Source organism: Periplaneta americana, chromosome 17, assembly GCF_040183065.1.
Source record: "Periplaneta americana isolate PAMFEO1 chromosome 17, P.americana_PAMFEO1_priV1, whole genome shotgun sequence".
Lineage (NCBI taxonomy): Eukaryota > Metazoa > Arthropoda > Insecta > Blattodea > Blattidae > Periplaneta > Periplaneta americana.
The window spans coordinates 35,474,669-35,494,549 of record NC_091133.1 but is presented as its reverse complement, the minus strand read 5'-3'; the positions used below and the strand labels follow the sequence as shown (position 1 = coordinate 35,494,549).

The 19,881-nt window shown below is 36.0% G+C and overlaps 1 protein-coding gene across 4 annotated transcripts in view; it reads left to right on the top strand.

Moving 5' to 3' along the window:
- Positions 1-19,881, top strand: part of Nup133 (nuclear pore complex protein Nup133) — a 337,303-nt gene that overhangs the window by 48,001 nt on the left and 269,421 nt on the right. For 3 of the 4 annotated variants that reach the window (XM_069816497.1, XM_069816495.1, XM_069816494.1), the window contains exon 2: positions 2,098-2,225. In XM_069816497.1, the coding sequence (XP_069672598.1) occupies positions 2,098-2,225 (128 nt within the window). Of the gene's footprint in view, positions 1-1,946; positions 1,994-2,097; positions 2,226-19,881 lie in introns of those variants that run through there. The other variant, XM_069816496.1, reaches the window with a different exon arrangement.

Genomic DNA, 19,881 nt, shown 5'->3' with positions numbered 1-19,881 from the left:
AGATTTGAACTCCATTTAGATGTCTCTGGAACCAGTTGCAGGACTCCTGATTCTCACATTGATAGATCAGAACCCTATATTCAAGTGAGAACATCATGAGGAGTAGTAGAAATTCGCCTGATTGCGCCTCATCTATCCCCCCCCCCCTGAATATGCTTGATGTCATCAACTACAAGTTTGTCATCAGGATAAGATACTCCAGTGATGGCCATCTTGTATGAAGCCAAAGCTTCCCTATAGGAGACTCCAGGTCCAATACTCCTGTGTCTCTTAACAGGTTTTGGTCCTAGTTCTTTTAGAAGTTTCTGGGTCAGCTTGGCTTCCACTACAACTAGGTTGAGGAGAGAGACCCAGTTGCGTAGTGCTCCCTGTTCCTTTCTCCTTGTCCCTAGCCCTTTTCAATTTTCTTCTAGCTGACTCTGATAACTTTTTAGTGCTCAGCCGATTTATAGAAGAGGCAGTGATGCCCATTTTATTGTTAGGCGATAGATTTCCCTCAACTGGAGTGTCCCTGTCACCTCTCTTAGTTTTCAGATCTTGTTTATGTAGTTCATCCTTTTGGAGTCCCACGAGTACCGGGAAAATAAAGGTCACCCAGTACAGTTCCGATTGTATTGGGAAGGCTAAATACTGCAGGGTTTCTCCTGGTGTGCTGCAGAGATTGTTAGTGACACTTATTTTACTACTCCAGTGCCATACAGCCCTCGGCACAATGTGTTTAGACCTTGGCTTGAGTAGACCAGAGCCCATATATGGTAGTTGTACTCCAGCTGGGAGACACACTGAGGTCCTCCAACTGGGAGTACCTTTGGGTTGGATTTTGACTTCCTTGTCTGGTACCTCCACTGTGACCTCTCTGGTATGAGTAACTCTGCCAGTACAGCTCCTGGTTTCATTGAATACTCACAAGCCCTCCCTCCCACAACTTCAAGGTCATGTGGCTTGTAGTAAGTAATTTTAATATGTCATCAATTGAAATAAAATAAGCCTCAACTGTGATCACATTTGCTCTTTTCGTTGCCTGATTTATAGGAAACAGATATTGGCCCGTTTGTTTCTCTTCATCGCAAAATGCTATTATTTGCTTAATAATATTTCTTTCATCACTCTATGCTACAGTATTCATGTTGAATTGACAACACTGGACTGCAAGTGCAAATAAACTGTCCCACAAGAAAGCTCAAAATTGTGAGTGGTGGGGGAGAGAAAGGAAGAGAGAGAGGAATGCAGGGAGAGAAATAAATTACCGAAGCTGAGAAGGAATTAGGGTTCAATTCGCATATCTTATGGGGGCACAGATTCAATGGTTGACCAATAGTTACAGGTTAGGTTTAGTTTGTTCAAGCTTTTGGTATACCGGTACCTTGCATAACTTATACTCATTTTGACTGATAAGGGGATATGGAAAGATATCTGCATTCCTTTGGTAACACAGTTGTAAATATAGTTTCCATTTTTAACAATAGTTTTACGCGATTCATCAAATTTTCTAATGGATTCTTATAGCCTATTGCTTATATTGAGTAAACAAAATGATACTGGTTTATTATTTGGAAGATCGAAGTTTTATGAATTAAATCAAAGCTATGACACCATTGAAGTTTTGTATAATAATTATTGCAAGACGAGCAATTGTGTAGTTGTTTATTGTACTATTTTTTTAAACCTTAACCAAATCAGGGATATCATCAAATACCCGCCTCTTTTCCCACACTTTGTGCAATCAGCGACTAAACTAAAGGTAAATTCAAGTAATTCATCCAGGACAACCATCACCTCATGGAACCCTATCTAACCTTGTTAGTGATAGTGTGGCTACTTGTCACATATTATCTCCTCAAACTTTACTTAACCTTGTCATTGATAGTGGGGCTACTTGTCACATATCTCCTCAAACTTTACCTAACTTTGTCACAGATAGTAGGATTACTTGTCAGCTTAAAGTGTTGGAAAAGTGGCATATGTTTAGACGATATATCCGAAAAATCTTAAGGTCTGTATTTTGCTCCAATAGACCTACTATATTTATCTGTAATAGTGATATACATTCATATAGCCTACTATTTCCTCTAAAAATATGTGTTTTCTTTTTTTCAGAAGATTCAGTGTATCTGGTCGTTCAAATCAGTCAGTTCAAGTGGTATGCAAGACTGCATATCATGTTGTGGAGGGCTTTGGTTTTCCACTCCCTGTGTTGGTTACTGAAACCTTAACTTTTGCAGATCGTAAGTTGTAAATTATTTTTGATAGTTTTAATCAAATGTTACAATTTATAAAATTGTAGAAGTTGATTCAAGCATTGCCTATAGTTTTTAATTTGTTTCTTTTTTCGCATTCTCATAATTAAACTCTGATTTGATGCTGTAAAATATAATATTCTGCAAAAATAAATTTACTTAAACTATTGATGTAGGTCTATAGCTGTATCACATGGATCAGGGAAAGACAGCAAGGTCAAGCATGGATCTAAAGACACCCGAATATAATAACTGAGAATACAACTTGCATAAATGTTGTCCAGGAGATTAAAATTATAACTGTAACTGTAAAATGTATGCATTCAAGTTCTACCTATATCTGATTACACAACTTTTAACACTATATAACTTAGAGGAATATCTGTGTGTATGTAAATAAAATACCTTAGTTCAAGTTAACACGTGAAAGTCATATACGAGGTGAGTAAATAAAGTAATGAGACTGATTTTTTTTTACCTGTTTTAGTCCAACAACATTACAATTAAACATTTGTCCCCTTTAAAGTAATTGCCTTGGGAAGCCACACAGTGCTGGAGACGGTTCTTCCACTCATAGCTGTGCTGGAACTCAGATACTGCAATAGCCTTCAGCTGTTCAGTTACAGCCATTTGAATATTGTCCAGGGCCCCAAAACGACATCCCTTGAGGTGTTTTTTCAATCTCGGGAATTGGCTTTCAAATGTTGTTAATGTTCCCTGTTAAGAATATAGGTAAACAAAACATACAGAAAGCTAAACTCCAATATCAACTGAAGAATGGTAAACAGTATCACTTCAGTATTGCCATTATTAAAATAAATAGAACTAAATTAATGTTTACAATGGTACCATGTTTTAATGTTGTAGTTAAACATATTTTTAAAAGCCATAACTTAAATCAGATATATAAATGCAGACAGTTTTATTAACAGACAGTAGTGTTGCCCAGGGATGGGTTGTGCTATTTACTAAACATTCAATCGATTTCCAGGCGATGTCGCCACTTGGTACTTGTGTAAATGGTGCATATAAAAACTTATTATAGTAAATTTGTAATGTAAAAAATTAAGTCTAATGGAGATTCGAACCTACTACAACCAATGCTATCTGATTTAGATCCATGCTTAAGCTACCTATGCTACAATGGCTCATACTTTAATCTGGCGTATTACGTAGCTTTCTAGTTTATCTTTGTTTCGATAGATTTAGTATTTATCAGTTTTATTGCTGTCTCACTCTTCAAGAAGTTTTGATGCAGCTAGAATCAATCCTTCGTTTTATTTTATAACATATTTTAGAACAAAATTCAGCACATTTGCATGATCTAATTATGTCATTTTGTGAACTGGAGTTTCAAGGAGACAGGCATGTGCAATGTTCTGTTTCTGGAACTTTGACATTTATCCTCGACCCATTCTTTTTTAACCTTATTGTACATCAATTATCAGGCAGTACATCTCACTTGACGATATGTGTCAGAAGAAGAACAATTGTTTGTATGAAGTCTGATTAGTGTAAAATGGAGCTAGTCAGTGGTGTATGCAATGGAGGGGAAAGGAACTGGCCACCCTACCCCATTATCTCCTGGCTTAGTTGCCTCAAAAGTGGTGCCTTCTTGGTATCACTTGTGAGTTCACACTCGTCTTCACACTTGTCACTTGTCACAGTTGACTAAACAACAACAGTTATTATTCACAAATTGGGAACAGAATATTTAAATTTTTTGTCTTATTTGTCACCTGTATATAATTATTATATTGAACTATGAGCATTTTTTTTTCCAAGGTTGGTAAAACGTGTAACTGAAATTCAAATGAATTGTAATGCTGTAAAATCTTCACATAACTTATTTTTTGCACGATCGTGTATTTTGTTGTATTTACAGCGATTGTAGTTAGGCCTTGAAAGTTAAGAATTCCCACATAAAAACTTGTTGCTAGGGAAATTCTTCTTCATAACATAAAACTATACTGAAATAGACCCATTTCATTGTACTTATTGTTAGTTATCATTACAGTTGTTTTACGAAGGCTTTGGAATAGTATTGCTGTAAATTTTCAGTGCAAAATAGGCTATATTGTATTTGCAATTTAAAAAATATTATTCTGCAAAATATGTACAGTATACGTTTGTGAAATGCATTACAAAATCTCTGAAATTGAAAGACTCACTCTGGTCGTTTTTCAAACTTTTTCTCGATTTTGTAAAAAGCACTTCCCAACCTTATATCGTAATATACTATTACTGACAGTGTGCGGATAAATGCTCGTGATTATAATCATTTCATATTTATGACTATGTACCTCAAATTATTTTAGTTCTTTTTCTGTTCACATTAGTTCTTTTTCTGTTCACATTAGTTCTTTTTCTGTTCATAAAGTAAACACAAACTTTTCAATGATTAAATTTTGATGTTGGGATAAAATTATGTGTAGTAAATGGTCATAAAATATAAAGTATAAAATTATAATCATGTGCATGTTTCTGCTTCCCTCTTGGTACAGTAGTTACCGGTATCCAAAAAAATGTTGGTAAAACTGTAGGTAAAGATCATGTTACAAGAGAAAATTGTAATAACCTGAATTAATAATATAAGAATTTACGCAGTGTGTATAAAATATAATATTTCAGTTACATATGATGTTTTTGAAAAGTTTTGATTATTAATGGATAAGTAATGTTATCTTACACACTTATATATTTTTATATTATTTATCAGTCTGAAATTAGATATTTTAGATGATTATAAATACATTTTGAACTAGTAACGAAAATCACGGAAAAATGGCTGAACGGATTTTAATGAATGACCCCTCATTTTGAAGCTTGGGATTCAAGGATATGCGGAAAAATAGTGTGTGAGTGCGCGTGCGTGATGTTCAATATTTACAGTAAAGTCATTCTCCTCCTTGCTTCCCAATATTTAGATGTAAGGACCATAAAATTTTCCAGATATTCACAGATTTTTAGATGCTCCATGTTCATGGCATCTTTATTGCACAGTAAACATATAACAGAGTCCAATAAGCCAATTCAATGCGGAAAAATAGTAGTTTTCAGTGAAATGTCAAATTTCCTACATAATTTTATCAAAATCCATCTGTCGTCAGTTTCGAGAACTGTACTGGTCATTACCACCTGGTTACCATATAAACCATATATCAATACCAATATTGAGAAATGCAACTCGTCAGATTGCAGAGGTGTACTCAGTTGATCGGTGGGCGCAGTGGAAGCTAAGTGCATAGGGCAATCTATTAATTACAATAATAAATGCATATTTTCAGTAACAAACAATATAATTGACTGAATAGTAAATCTTTAGACAAATTACAAATGAAAAGATGAGATATTACAAACAATAATGAAGTTAACATAAAGAACGATTACAAAGAAAATCTGAAATACCAATAAATATATGTGTAGAAAATTTGAATATCACAAATAGTTGAATTGTATTTCACGTGCTATCTCTGCTCTGTGATAAATCAAAATTAAATATTATCTCCATACAAATATCTCAATCAATTTAAATGTATCCATACATAAATGACATAGAAAATGTTCCATTCAAATTCCAACTTAACTGAACATTAATCCCTATTGCAGAAGGCAATTTGCAACACGCCAATACAGAATTACTTTAATACAGGATCGAAACACAGATAGAATATAAACCCAAGTATAATATCACGAGAAATTATATTTAATGAATTACAATATGAAAATCAAACATCAAACATCCATCCGCACGACATACCAGCACACTAATTAATAAACTCAGAGAGAGAGAGAGAGAGAGAGAGAGAGGGGGAAAGAGAAACACCATCAGGGAAATAAACTAAGCAAGAAGAGCAACTTAAGGTTACTGAACTTGGTAGATGTAATACGATAGCCAATTACTTTTATCAGTCGCAAAGTTCCCAATTGAATCACCAAATATTAAAATAGGACGTTCTATAAACTCGGATGTATAACCCACACAGTCCGACATTAACTAACTTCAAAACTCGCATATCCTCATACACACAAATGCGTAGCCTAACTTGCAAAATCCCATAGAACAACCTCAATGTAATTCCTCAGATGCTGGCGACCTATAATTCGCCCAAAGAATATCTTCCGGAATGTTCCACGAGTTACAATACAACCATTGACTAATCTCGTTAATATACCTGGAAGTACGCAATACAAAAGTGTAATCAAACTTTGCTCAATAATCAAAACACTGTCGTAGACCAAATCTAAATTGACAAAGTGAACAACGTTAATAATAACCAAATATAAAGGAACAATTTTGCCTGAATAAATCACCGCCACTATGGAGCGTCAGTAAATTCATACAAATACAACGCGGTTTTCCTGAATGTTTCGATGATCAACCAGAAAGCGATTCTGCTAAGAATTCTGATGATACCCCATTGAAACAAATTTCCTGAATTATCTGACATAGAAGCACAAACCCACAAACTGAGGCTCCTAAAAGTTCTGATGTTAACGTGACGAAGCAATTTCTTAAGTACGCTGGCGATGTTACGACGACGAAACAAGTTTTCTGAATGATTTGGCGATCTTCGAGCAGCTATAAGAAAAACTATTTTTTCTTCTCTCCCTCCAGCGCAACCTATGACGCGGCGGCACAGGAAATTTGAAAGAAATATGCAAATTCCTGACAGCAAGATGGCGTCGAAGCGAAATGAAGACGTGCTCAAGTAGGCTGCTAGCACGGTCGAGACGTGATACTTGGCTCAGAACTAATGCCTTTCCAGAATAAGACAAAACACACACACTACAATAAACATTATCACACGACCTGCAGGATTGTTGACATATTTAGAGCTCAGATTCTCTGACGTCACAATGCTAATAGTCGATCTTCATTTGTTTAATTTTTTGAGAATGTGTCTATATTGGTTATTAAAAATTTCAAGATTTATTCTAAAGAATTTACAGGCCTGATTCTCTGATGTGTAATTTTCTAAGTATAGCTGTGTATTGAATATTAAAAACTACAAAACTTAACAAAGTGTGATGGCATTACCATTAAAAATGAAATAGGCCTATTATTATACAGAGTCTGCCAAAAAATGTATATGGTACACTCTTTGTCAGACTGTATCGGGATATTGTTATTGTCAGTAGATTTGAATTACGAATATGTTGCTGTATGGTCTTTCGCTTAACAGTTGTCGGTGCTTTCGTCACAATAGTGAGAAAACAAAATGGCTGGAACACGCTTGACGTTCGAGCAGCGAAAATGCATTCTGAAGTGGTTTATGAAGTTTGATAATGCTGTTGAAGTGCAGCTACAGTGGAGGCGGGAGTGAGAAACAGAACTCCCAACCCACCTAGAACATAGAATCCTGGACCTGTAGGTAGGAATAGGATTAAATTAAATTAGATACGCTTGATTTAACAAAGTAAAAGAATACGATGAAAGAGTAATGGAACGGAGAACAATTCTCTCCGGCACTGGGATTTGAACCCGGGTTTTCAGCTCTACGTGCTGACGCTTTATCCACTAAGCCACACCGGATTCCACCCCAGCGTCGGAAGAATCGTCTCAATTTTAAGTTCCAACTCTTGGGTTCCCTCTAGTGGCCGCCCTCTGCATTACGTCATAGATATCTATGAACCTAGGACCGAAGTCCACATATGTGCTGAGGTGCACTCGTAATGAGTGACTATTTGGCCAGGATCCGACGGAATAAGCGCCGTCTTAAATCAAGAAGTGATTTACGCATATCATATATATTATTATAATGTACCGAAGTACATATGATATTTTCATGCAGATATTCTGCGTCATCATACGATGAAAGAGTAATGGAACGGAGAAAAATTCTCTCCGGCACCGGGATTTGAACCCGGGTTTTCAGCTCTACGTGCTGACGCTTTATCCACTAAGCCACACCGGATTCCACCCCGGCGTCGGAAGAATCGTCTCAGTTTTAAGTTCCAACTCTTGGGTTCCCTCTAGTGGCCGCCCTCTGCACTACGTCATAGATATCTATGAACCTAGGACCGAAGTTCACATATGTGCTGAGGTGCACTCGTAATGAGTGACTATTTGGCCGGGATCCGACGGAATAAGCGCTGTCTTAAATCACGAAGTGATTTACGCATATCATATATATTATTATAATGTACCGAAGTACATATGATATTTCCATGCAGATATTCTGCGTCATCATACGATGAAAGAGTAATGGAATGGAGAAAAATTCCGTCGGATCCCGGCCAAATAGTCACTCATTACGAGTGCACCTCAGCACATATGTGGACTTCGGTCCTAGGTTCATAGATATCTATGACGTAGTGCAGAGGGCGGCCACTGGAGGGAACCCAAGAGTTGGAACTTAAAACTGAGACGATTCTTCCGAAGCTGGGGTGGAATCCGGTGTGGCTTAGTGGATAAAGCGTCAGCACGTAGAGCTGAAAACCCGAGTTCAAATCCCGGCGCCGGAGAGAATTTTTCTCCGTTCCATTACTCTTTCATCGTATGATGACGCAGAATATCTGCATGGAAATATCATACGTACTTCGGTATATATATATAATAATATATATGATATGCGTAAATCACTTCGTGATTTAAGACGGCGCTTATTCCGTCGGATCCCGTCCAAATAGTCACTCATTACGAGTGCACCTCAGCACATATGTGGACTTCGGTCCTAGGTTCATAGATATCTATGACGTAATGCAGAGGGCGGCCACTAGAGGGAACCCAAGAGTTGGAACTTAAAACTGAGACGATTCTTCCGACGCCGGGGTGGAATCCGGTGTGGGTTAGTGGATAAAGCGTCAGCACGTAGAGCTGAAAACCCGGGTTCAAATCCCGGCGCCGGAGAGAATTTTTCTCCGTTCCATTACTCTTTCATCGTATGATGACGCAGAATATCTGCATGGAAATATCATATGTACTTCGGTACATTATAATAATAAAGTAAAAGAAAGTAATCTTCATTTTCAATATGAGTACTGAATTAGGCCTACATATGAACAGATATGCATATATTCTTATAGCCGAATTCTTAGCCAAAATATGGAACCCTGAACTTCTAGATATGTTAAAAATTAGATAAAAATAAAATTAGATAGACTTAGCTTAACAGAGAAAAATAAAATAATCCACAGTTTCAGTATGAGTACTGAATTATATATGAACACACATTATGATTACATTGCATTATAGCCAGATTTGTAACCAGAATAGAGAACCGTGGACCCCTAGGTATGTATAAGCTAGAGAATTAAATTAAATTATATAATCTTCATTTAACAGAGGAAAAATTAAATACTTTCAACTTCTATATCAATACTAAATTACGTATCTACAGATATGTTTACGTTCTATTATCACTAGATTCGTAGGCTGCCCCTACGGCCTACATATGTACCTCATCTTTCCTCTGGAGAAATAAACAATAATAAATTCAGCTTTGCTGTACAAGGAAGTCTGAGACTGAATTAAGACATTCTTTCTCAGACATTAGGATAGTAAATTTCTACATATGTCACTTTATTTCGCAAGTTAGTGACTCCAAGATCTACTGATCTGTGAAATGAAGAAGTAATAAAAATTGGGATGAAAATTACTTTAGTAAGAGTAATTATATTTAAATATTACACATAATGAAGGAACAAGTCTCGACCTGCCCGCTTCCTGCAGCAAGCTGCAACTGATATTTTTTGTCCTTATCTGTCTCTGTCTTCCACGTCTTGTGCACCGTGCACTGTGTGACAACTCGGACAAAGTTGTACTGCTGCTAGCACTCAATTGGCTTAGGCCATATGCCTTCTTATTCTGAAACTGCTATAGTTAAAGGCCATGCACAGAACGAAGGTGACATAGCCCATTCTTTAATTGAAAGACGAACAAAGCACCAACTCAGAGGAGGGCCAATTTATACTCCTGAAGGGTTCATTTCTGCTGTTAAAGCTGCTAAAAAGAATGGTGAACCCTTCCACATTAATGAATTATGTTATGAGGACTTCTACGATTTGAAAGAACTTGCATCTGCTATCGGTCCTAATAACATGTCTTCTGTGAAATGGTCTGATGTAAAAGTAATTAAAGTGGAAAAGGATTCTCCAAGTTCCATATTCTATAAATTATCATACAAGAATGGCTTTGAAGAAGTAACTTCTTGACAATCTTACCTTCAAACCTGCATTCTACAGTAAACCAGGATTAGCTTCAAAGAAGAAAGAGGATTTTATGGAATTACTGCAAAAGAATTACATTCCAAAATTCTATTCCAACTTCTATACCAACTTGTAATTAGCCCATAACTTAATCAGACAAAATTTTTCGAGATAGTGATAATAGTTATGTCTGGGTTTTAGTTTCTTGCTTATTCCTCGAAGTTTATGAGATGGATTTGAAGAGAATTTAACCATTTATGTTATGAGTGGAAAATATGTTAAAACAAGGGAAATACTTCAATTTTTTTTTTTCATTACATATAGTTTTGATTACATTTTCAGTAGCATTTAAATGTTAAGTTTAATCCTGTATACTGCTGTACATGAGGATTCCACTTTAAGTTATCTACTTATCGTTTCACTTTCTTACTGCATCGATATTTTTAAGTAGATAATTGGATTATGACTCAAACATATTATTGTTGAACGCAGTTTTCTTCACTGTTAAGAATGACGTATTTTCCATTATGATGCAAACTTAATTGTTAAGTGTATTATTTTTACTGATGACAATGTCACATTCTGAGTTATGTCACTGTATGATGATAATTATTGTAGCAAGAATGTCACAAGTTGTAATGTTAGTAAATAAATAGCTCTAAAAATACGCACATTGTTTTTTAAAATTAATCCTTTGTTCCTATAATAAAAACAATAAGTTTCTTCATCCAAATACTTGTATATCCCTGTCACGTTTTAAAATCATTTCTTTCTATAGTTACAGAGAAATGAATCTTTAAATTGCTCTCCTGAACAATCGTCATTTTTTTATATATGGTGTTGTATTTAGTGAGCGATATACAGAAGAGTTTTACAAGTTTTACAATATAGTCTACTAGAACAACACAAAGTTTTACTATCAGTACTTAATACAACACAGGAATATTCATGAATCATTGTTGAATGTCATGAATTCACCTGTGTAAATAATTTTATACTCAGATGGCAGATGGTTTAAAGCACCATTCCTTATACCATTGGAAAATAATACAAGGTATCCCAAATGAACAGCAAATTTTTCCTTTTGAAGTTGCCAACAATTTTTGACAATAATTTAACAATACTATGCCAGGAACATGGATCGATGGAATGGATCTCAATGAGCAATATCTGTTAAAGTTTTCTATAAAAATGATGTTCAAAGGGAATATCGGCGCTATTTTAATATCAGAAGAAATGGTCCTGTCTCATCAGAACATGCAATCAAATTACAGGTGCAAAATTTGAAACTATGGGAGGTGCTTTGAAGAAGAAACCTACAGGAAGACCTCGGAGTATTCAAACACAGGAAACAATACACAGAATGCGAAATGTTACACAAAGCCCTAACTGCTCTGTGAGATAAATTTCCTCAGCAGTGCAAATCTCAATAGCTAGTGTGCATAGAATCCTGCATAAAGCTTTAAAGTTACAACCATACAAAATACAGATTGTCCAACAATTAAAAGTAGGCGATTTTCAACAAAGAATGGACTTCATTATGGAGCTGTTGGCCAAAATGAATGAAGATCAAGATATTTGCATTCATTACAGATATATGATGTAGTGATGGAGTAGGATTTGAAGACCTGTGACTTTGTCGCTGTGATAGTTTGTCACTTGTTCTGCCTGTGACTATAGTTTCAAAATCATAGCTCCGAGAAATTGCCATCTCAGATCGATACTGGAACTTGAAAAATTCAGGTGGCCCAAATTTTGTTTCTGGATCTGTATATGTATGACAACTCCAGAGTCCAGACAAGTGCAAATCGGAGGATGAACTTGTACATCATAGGACAACATATCTTGGATCTAATTACGTAATTATCGTCCCACTCTAGAGGTTAATGAGAGCAACTCTTTGATACTGAAGCTATATGCACTCACTATCAGCTATATTTTTCCACTAATGACTCACTTTCATAAACATTTTTGGGATACATCGCAGATAATACAGTTCAGAGTGTGTTTTGTTTTTAGTATACTCGCTGCACTAATCACTGTTGTTTATACAGGACATGGCAACAATATATCAATTTTGAATTTGCAGAAGAGCAGTGAATGTAAAAAAACTGTCGGTGAATATAAAAACTGTCAGCTCAAGATGGGAAACATTAAAATCTTTTGATTAAATGTATTGCTAATTTATATAGTCCATATTCTAAAGATGATTCATTTAGAAGAATTTAACAATTTAATAATCATTACTGATTTCTATAAAATCTCAATAATCTAATGTTATGGAATATGTCAAAGAGAAGACTGAACACATCACTGGTCACCAGTTAGAAGTAATGGTGTGGGTCTCAAAACGAAAATTTGTGTTGGTCTGTACTGTGCTTTTTGTTTGTAATGTTCGGATTCATTCCGATTTTGTTCCAATATACATACATTACAAAACTGGCTTCATTTATACACCGATGGATCCTTGTTCTCCAGAGAACAAGGTGCTGGTGCAAGTGTTACGTGCTGTCTCTTCTCACTTTATAGATCTCTTGGATATGGAACAACAAGTTTTCATGGAGAAATCGTTGCAATAAGTGAAAGTCTCAGGAATCTTTATTTCACATCAATAAATTTAAGAATGCAGCTATATTGTCAGACTCCAAAGCAGCTATTCTATCAATCGTCTCTAAACACGCACCTTCATCTCTAACAGCAGAAATAACTAAAATGCGCTCTCAATTAATATCACTCAATAAAAGAATTGTATTCCAATGGATACCATCCCATTGTGGAATCCTGGGAAACGAGAATGCGGATGCACTAGCAAAGAAGGGCAGCACTGCTACTTACAGACCTGTTACTAAATATAGATATTACTCTGTGAAAAGATTTATTAAATCTACATACTTAGACTTCAACAAACAAAATTTGATAACAGAATCTCAAGGGAAAAAATGGAACTCTCTGCATCATAATCCACAGTTAATTCCCGATTTACCACGAAAATCGTCTGTAGCTGCATTTAGATTAGCAACAGGCCATGATTGTTTGGCCAAACACCTACATAGAATTGGAATATATCAGTCCCCTAACTGCCCATTGTGCAACTCAAACCAAGAAATGAATTCAGAACACCTCAAAATCTGTGCTTCAGTGGCTGACCATGATAATATCTTTGAAAAATATTGGAGTGCAAGAGGTCAAATGACTTTATTGTCAAACACCTGGCATTAGAAAACAACAACATATACATTTCCCCTACAAAGAACAATTATATTAATTTTGTAAAATGACCACGAATTGAAGACTTGAAGAACCCAGATAAGTTGGAACTTACAGCAACAAGAAACTTCTAAGACTGATGATGACATTACCATTGGAAAGCAGGGTTGGCATGATTTTCCCTGACCCTAAAAACCCACTCTGAAAGGGTTTTTTTTCGGGTAAAACCCACCTGAAAAAACCGTGGGTTTTGACTCTATGTTATTTTTTTAATTTACATAAAAAATATTCTAATAAAGCTGCAAGTGGTATAAAATCTTCCTTTATTAACAATTCCAATAATTTTATTATTTTATACTGTGCAAATCATTATTAAGTAGGTGCCTGTCCTATAATAGCATACCGGTACCAAATTTAATTTATTTTTGTAAGCATTTATGCTTTGTAGCTCAACAAAATCCATGACAAAGTAGCTCAAGAGACAAGTCCTTGCAGTTAGCACATAAAGCTGTACATAACAAGGACACTTAACTTACGTCTACATAGATTTACAATGATTCGCGAATTAAAGTAGTCCGATTATGAAAAGAGTTTGCTGTATTGCTTATGGTTTTGGAGTTCCATTTAATGAGCAGTACTGTAGGGCCGAGTTTAATAGGGAGCTGGACTCCCAAGTCCCGATTATGATGTAATCAAGATAAGCGAGATGTGTTGACAGCATTCTACAATAGTTGGTACTAGCATACAGAGAACAAACATTTGCTCTATATCTGCAGCACATAGGGTTGTCAGATATACTTTTTCCCAGAACAATACGGTTTTTTTTTTCTCATTTTGTTCTGTATGCAGTGCACCTTTTAAACCATATGCTGAATGTTCCCTGAAACATTCTGAAACCTGATTCTCTATTTTAAAGTCTCTCACTTTGGACCATAATGAAATTGTGCAAATCTGGCTTTCAGGTAATAGCTCCCTGTAAAGCAGGTTCGAATAATTTCAAGGAAAAATTGTTCTGGGGCCGGGTATCGATCCCGGGACCCTTTGCTTAACGCGCGAACGCTCTAACGACTGAGCTACCCCAGGCACCATACACGACCCGTGCGGTTTTTTTAAAGCGCTTCAGTAAAGCGCTTCATGCCTTTGCTGCAGCAAAATGAGGGTCGAAAAAAAACGTAAGTAGGTCAAATGACTGCAAAATGGTGGACAATTAATATTGGCTTCTATTTCTGCCGTAATAAATTTAATCCTAAAAGAACCAAACATGTTAAATAATTTCGACTTCTATGATAATGACATTGGATTATTATTACTAGACGATTTTGACAATAATAAACATTGCAAAAGACCAAAACACACATTCCGCCATGATGAATCGTGCAGCAAACTCATAAAGCGAAGTTTTGATTTGCTGCATGCTTGCTACAGCGCTGCTGCAGTGACGGTGAAGCAAATGTAATAAAAGAACGGTCTTGCTGCAGCGCTTTACGTCTTGCTTTAAAAAAAAACGCACGGGACACCGTCACAATTTTTCCTTTGTATCCACACAACTCAAGTGAGCTGACAAGACGCCAGAACTCAACTATGAGTGCACACAATACTCTGTATGACTTAAATTGTGTCTTTCTGTTAATGCATCACAGTAATGAATCTATTATGCAAATCTGGCTTTCAGGTAATAGCTCCCTGTAAAGCAGGTTTGAATAATTTCAAGGAAATTTCCTTGAGTTGTGTGGATACAAAGGAAAAATTGTGACAGTGTCGTGTATGGTTCCTGGGGTAGCTCAGTCGGTAGAGCATTTGCGCGCTAAGCGAAGGGTCCCATGATCGATACCTGGCCCCGGAACAATTTTTCCTTGAAATTATTCATAATGAAATTGTTTGAAAAGTGCGCGATTTTGATCAAAGAGAACAAAATATTCTGTATGCATTGGTTCTGATCACCATCAATTTCAATCACGAAGGCTGAGTTCTTTACGTCAAATTAGTTGAAAGTAGTATCTCTGGGAAGTGTGTGTGTAGTGTGGTTCTCATTTATTTTGTTCTGGGATTGCTTTGTGGGTAGATCTGAAGTTGCTAGTGTGTGCTGTGGCTTAAGCAGGTGTAAGTGTAAACCACGGAAAATCTGCGTAATAATGGACAAGTTTCTGAATAAATGGAAAGAGATCGATGAAGAACTTCTTCAAAAAGATACAAAAAAAAAAAGGTTGCAACAATATCGCTCCATCTGGGAAAAGGAGTTTCCAGGATTGTATCTCACTATTGGTAATAATTACAAAGCAAGATGCACTGTATGTACTGGGAGAGCCGGAGAAGGTTTTTCCATTTCTGGGGTTTGAAGTAGGCCAGCATATTTTAAGTGAGCAAATATTAACATAGGCTAATTTTTTTAATTTCAGATAAGTGCATCGGAACTTGCTTTTGAATATCATGCTGTAAAACATCATCATAGTTACGCCAGCACAGAATGCAGAGTCAAACTTGTATCACAATTTCTTCCAGATTCTGCTTTAGCAAGTAAAATCTCTTGTGTGAAGACAAAATGCGAGGCTCTTGTGAAAGGTGTACTAGGTCCATGTCGTGTAAAATATGTTGAAAGAAAATGCTTTCTTTGGCGTGGGTTTTGATGCTTCAAACAAGGGAAACCAAAAATGTTTCCAATAACTGTAAGATATTTTGATGAAAAACAAGGTATTTTAACAGAATTATAGACTTCTTTGAAGACCCTGATGAAAGTGCTTTAAAAATGTTTGAACAGATTTCTAACAGAATTTTGGAATGTTTGCTTAATGTTATCCCAGATTTCAAGTTACACTACCAATTACATGAATTCCAATTATGGGAAAAAAAGAACTCTGTATATGTACATCTAAAAAAAGGAACATCCGACCTTAATTAAAGGAAATTGTTGTGCACATGTTGTTCACAATTCATGTAAATCTGGCATAATTGCTATGACAATTATTGATATTGAGATGCTAGTAATTAAAATATTCAATTACTTTTCAAATTCAGTGAAGAGGTTTTCAAACTTAAAGGAATTCTTTGAATTTGTTGATATTGAATGCAATACTTTGTTAATATATGTGTGCCAACAAGATGACTTTCCTGCTATTGAAAGATTGTTGAGAAATCTTTCGGCTATATCATCTTATTTTGCAAGTGTAGATGATTGTCCAGCATTCATTATGAACTGTGTGTTAAGCTCCTCAGAATCAGATAAACAAACCCTTCTGGTAGAATTGCATCTAAATTTTTCATTACATACTAGATCATAGAATACCAGATAGCTCAAGCCTGTACTAATATCGGCAGCATGTGGTAAATAACGGACACTATGCGCAGCCACAGTCGGGAAATGAACTTGCGATAACCAACACTAGATGGCAGAGTACCTGAAAAGTACATAGAGTAATAGAACTGTGGGAATACTTTACGTCATGCCATCTGCGAATTTCTTTCTCATTGTAATGTGAGGTTATAAGACTTTGCTGTATCACTAAATTGTAGCATACAGAAGCCTGTTTTAACCAAATTTTTCAACACACATGGATGATATTTTGGTACATTGCTGATATAATGTTGTTTGCATTCAATATGCAATCTGTCATCATATTTTGATGTAAGATTTGTAATTGTTTTTAATTTTCAGTATACAAATACCTTACTAGCAACATTTATCTTAAAATACTAAAAAGTGCAGATTTGTCTGTATTTGTGGAATGTACAACATGATGCTCACGAAAATGCATTAATTTATTTTGTGTACACAAGATTAGAATTTTGGAATATAAAGGAAAAGCAGGTATCCGTCTTCTGAAATTTATCCGAAAGGGGAAGAATTACAACCTCCTCCCCAAGCATGTTTCCTCTTTTCTAGGCCTACATGTTTTCATTTTATAGGTGTATTATATGATACGATATGGAAGCAGATAAATAATAACTGTACGTTTCTCGTCCACATTAAATCCAATGTGTTCATAATGTATGCCTAATATGTACACAGCTGGCAGTGTTTTTTTTTTTTACGAATAAGCAGTCATACTAATCATTTTCTTTTCATCTGAACTAATATGCGTTGGTGTTTTTATTTGCTCTGTATGTTATTAATTAATAACTACTGAATATTGTCTTTGGTTATCAAATTGTTCTAGTATTTGTTTCATATCAGACTAATGGTATTGAATTATGTCCATAACGTGGACGAGATATTATCAGGCTGCAAAATTCGCTCTGAATGTATTTTTTTTTTTTACACAATTTTCTAAATTTTCAGCAGATTTACGATACCCTATGCGATTTCTCTGCCGATGCAGAGTTAATTGCAATATATGGTAATTCTGTTATTTTTCTAGACACTTTTATATCTGTTCTCATAAACGTATTCATTTAGATTCCTTACCCTACTGTATGTATTTTGCTCTCTACAAATCATTGTTAGTCAAGTGAAATAGCCTATAATAGTTGTTTGTAATGACTACTAGTAGACAACCTCAATCCCTCCTGACCGCCTCCCTTACGAATTTCTTTCTCACTTTAATCAAATTTCCTTTGTACTGGTCCTTAAATTTTGAAACTAGTGCTGAGGTAGTTATGGTGATTTCTGAAGTGAAAAATCAATCAATTTATGAGGCTGAATGCAAAAATAATTTTTGTAGCCTCTCCTGTCCTTAATTGGAAATCTGGGTAGCGACATATTACGATAATATTTCTTCCTTCTTCTGCAGTTAACATAATCACAGATGGGCATTCTGAATGAATAGTTTGTTACACATAGACCTTTGAGACAATACTGACACTTGAAGTTCTTTATATAATTCATCTATAAAAGTTAAACTAGTGCTGAGGTAGTTCCCTTCATACTTGGCTTATTCACCTTGCGTACAAGAGTCTGTAGCAGTTTAGGTTTGGTCAGTGCTGTCATAGTAATTTTTTTCTTGGCCGTACACCCGACCCCTTGTTTTGTCCCTTGAAATATTTTAATTGTACAACTTTGATTTAAGGAATGTACCATGTAGCACCACCGTAGATGCATACTTGTCTCAATGAATCTTTGAATGTATATTTGCAGCATCTCTTGTTTTTCAATCATTATTTTATATAATTCTGGATTCCAGTGCTGCAGATCAAACAAAATACTGGTACAGTAGGAACAGCAAGAGATGATCTAAGATCTGTACAGATCTCCACATACAAAACTTAGGCACCCATATACCATAGGGCTCCATACAGACAAAATTTTCATTTCCCCATACAATTAATAAAAAAAATTGCAAGTTCCATACAATGTATGGTCCCATATGGCCTCCATGACAGCACTGAGGTTGGTTAGTTCAGGCACTTTTGCATCTTGCATATACAATCAACTGCATCTTCACAAAAAAAAAAAATCCCTTATAAATTGAACGATTTTCACTTCAGAAATCACAGGAACCACTTCAGCGCTACCTTTTACCCAAGTAAGTACGAGGCGTGTTCTTAAAGTAAGTTCTGTTTTCAATTATAGCCGTCGCATCACTGCAATCGTTATTTTGCGCATGCGTGTTTTCTTCTTCAGTCCTCAAGCAAGCTGTGCATGCAGTTTCAGAACTTCAGTCTGTGTGTGTGGTTAGTTGTGATCAGTTGAAATGTTCAAAGTGATCGAGCACCCCGTCGACTGTGAGATGCGGTCTGTTACCCATTTCTTGAATGCGAGAAACATCAAACCAGCTGACATTCATGGTCAACTTTGTGAGGTGTATGGTGATGATGCCATTAGTGATGGAATGCTCAGGAGATGGGTTAGGAAGTTCAACGAGGGTCTCGTCTCTGTGCATGATGAGCAGCGTACCAGTCGGCCATCTTTGATCAATACGATTTAGTGCGTGCTGTAGATGAAAAAATTAATGTGGACAGGACGTTCACAATTTCTTTGCTTTCCATGAATTTTCCACATATGTCGCGGAGTGTTCTCTACAAAATTGTGAAGATTGATTACGATATCGGAAATTGTGCCCACGATGGGTACCCAAGATGCTCACCAAGGAACACAAAACCAAACGAGCTTCCAGTGCATTGAGCTTTCTCACATGTTACAGTGAGCAAGACAATGAGATTCTTGACCATATCGTGACAGGTGACGAGACTTGGGTGTCTCACATGACACCTGAATCGAAGCAGCAGTCTATGGAATTGGGGCACACTGCATCGCCAAGGAAAAAGAAATTCAAACAATCCATGTCAACATGCAAGATCATGTTCACTGTTTTTTGGGACAGAAAAGGAGTCCTACTCATCGAATTCTTGCCTC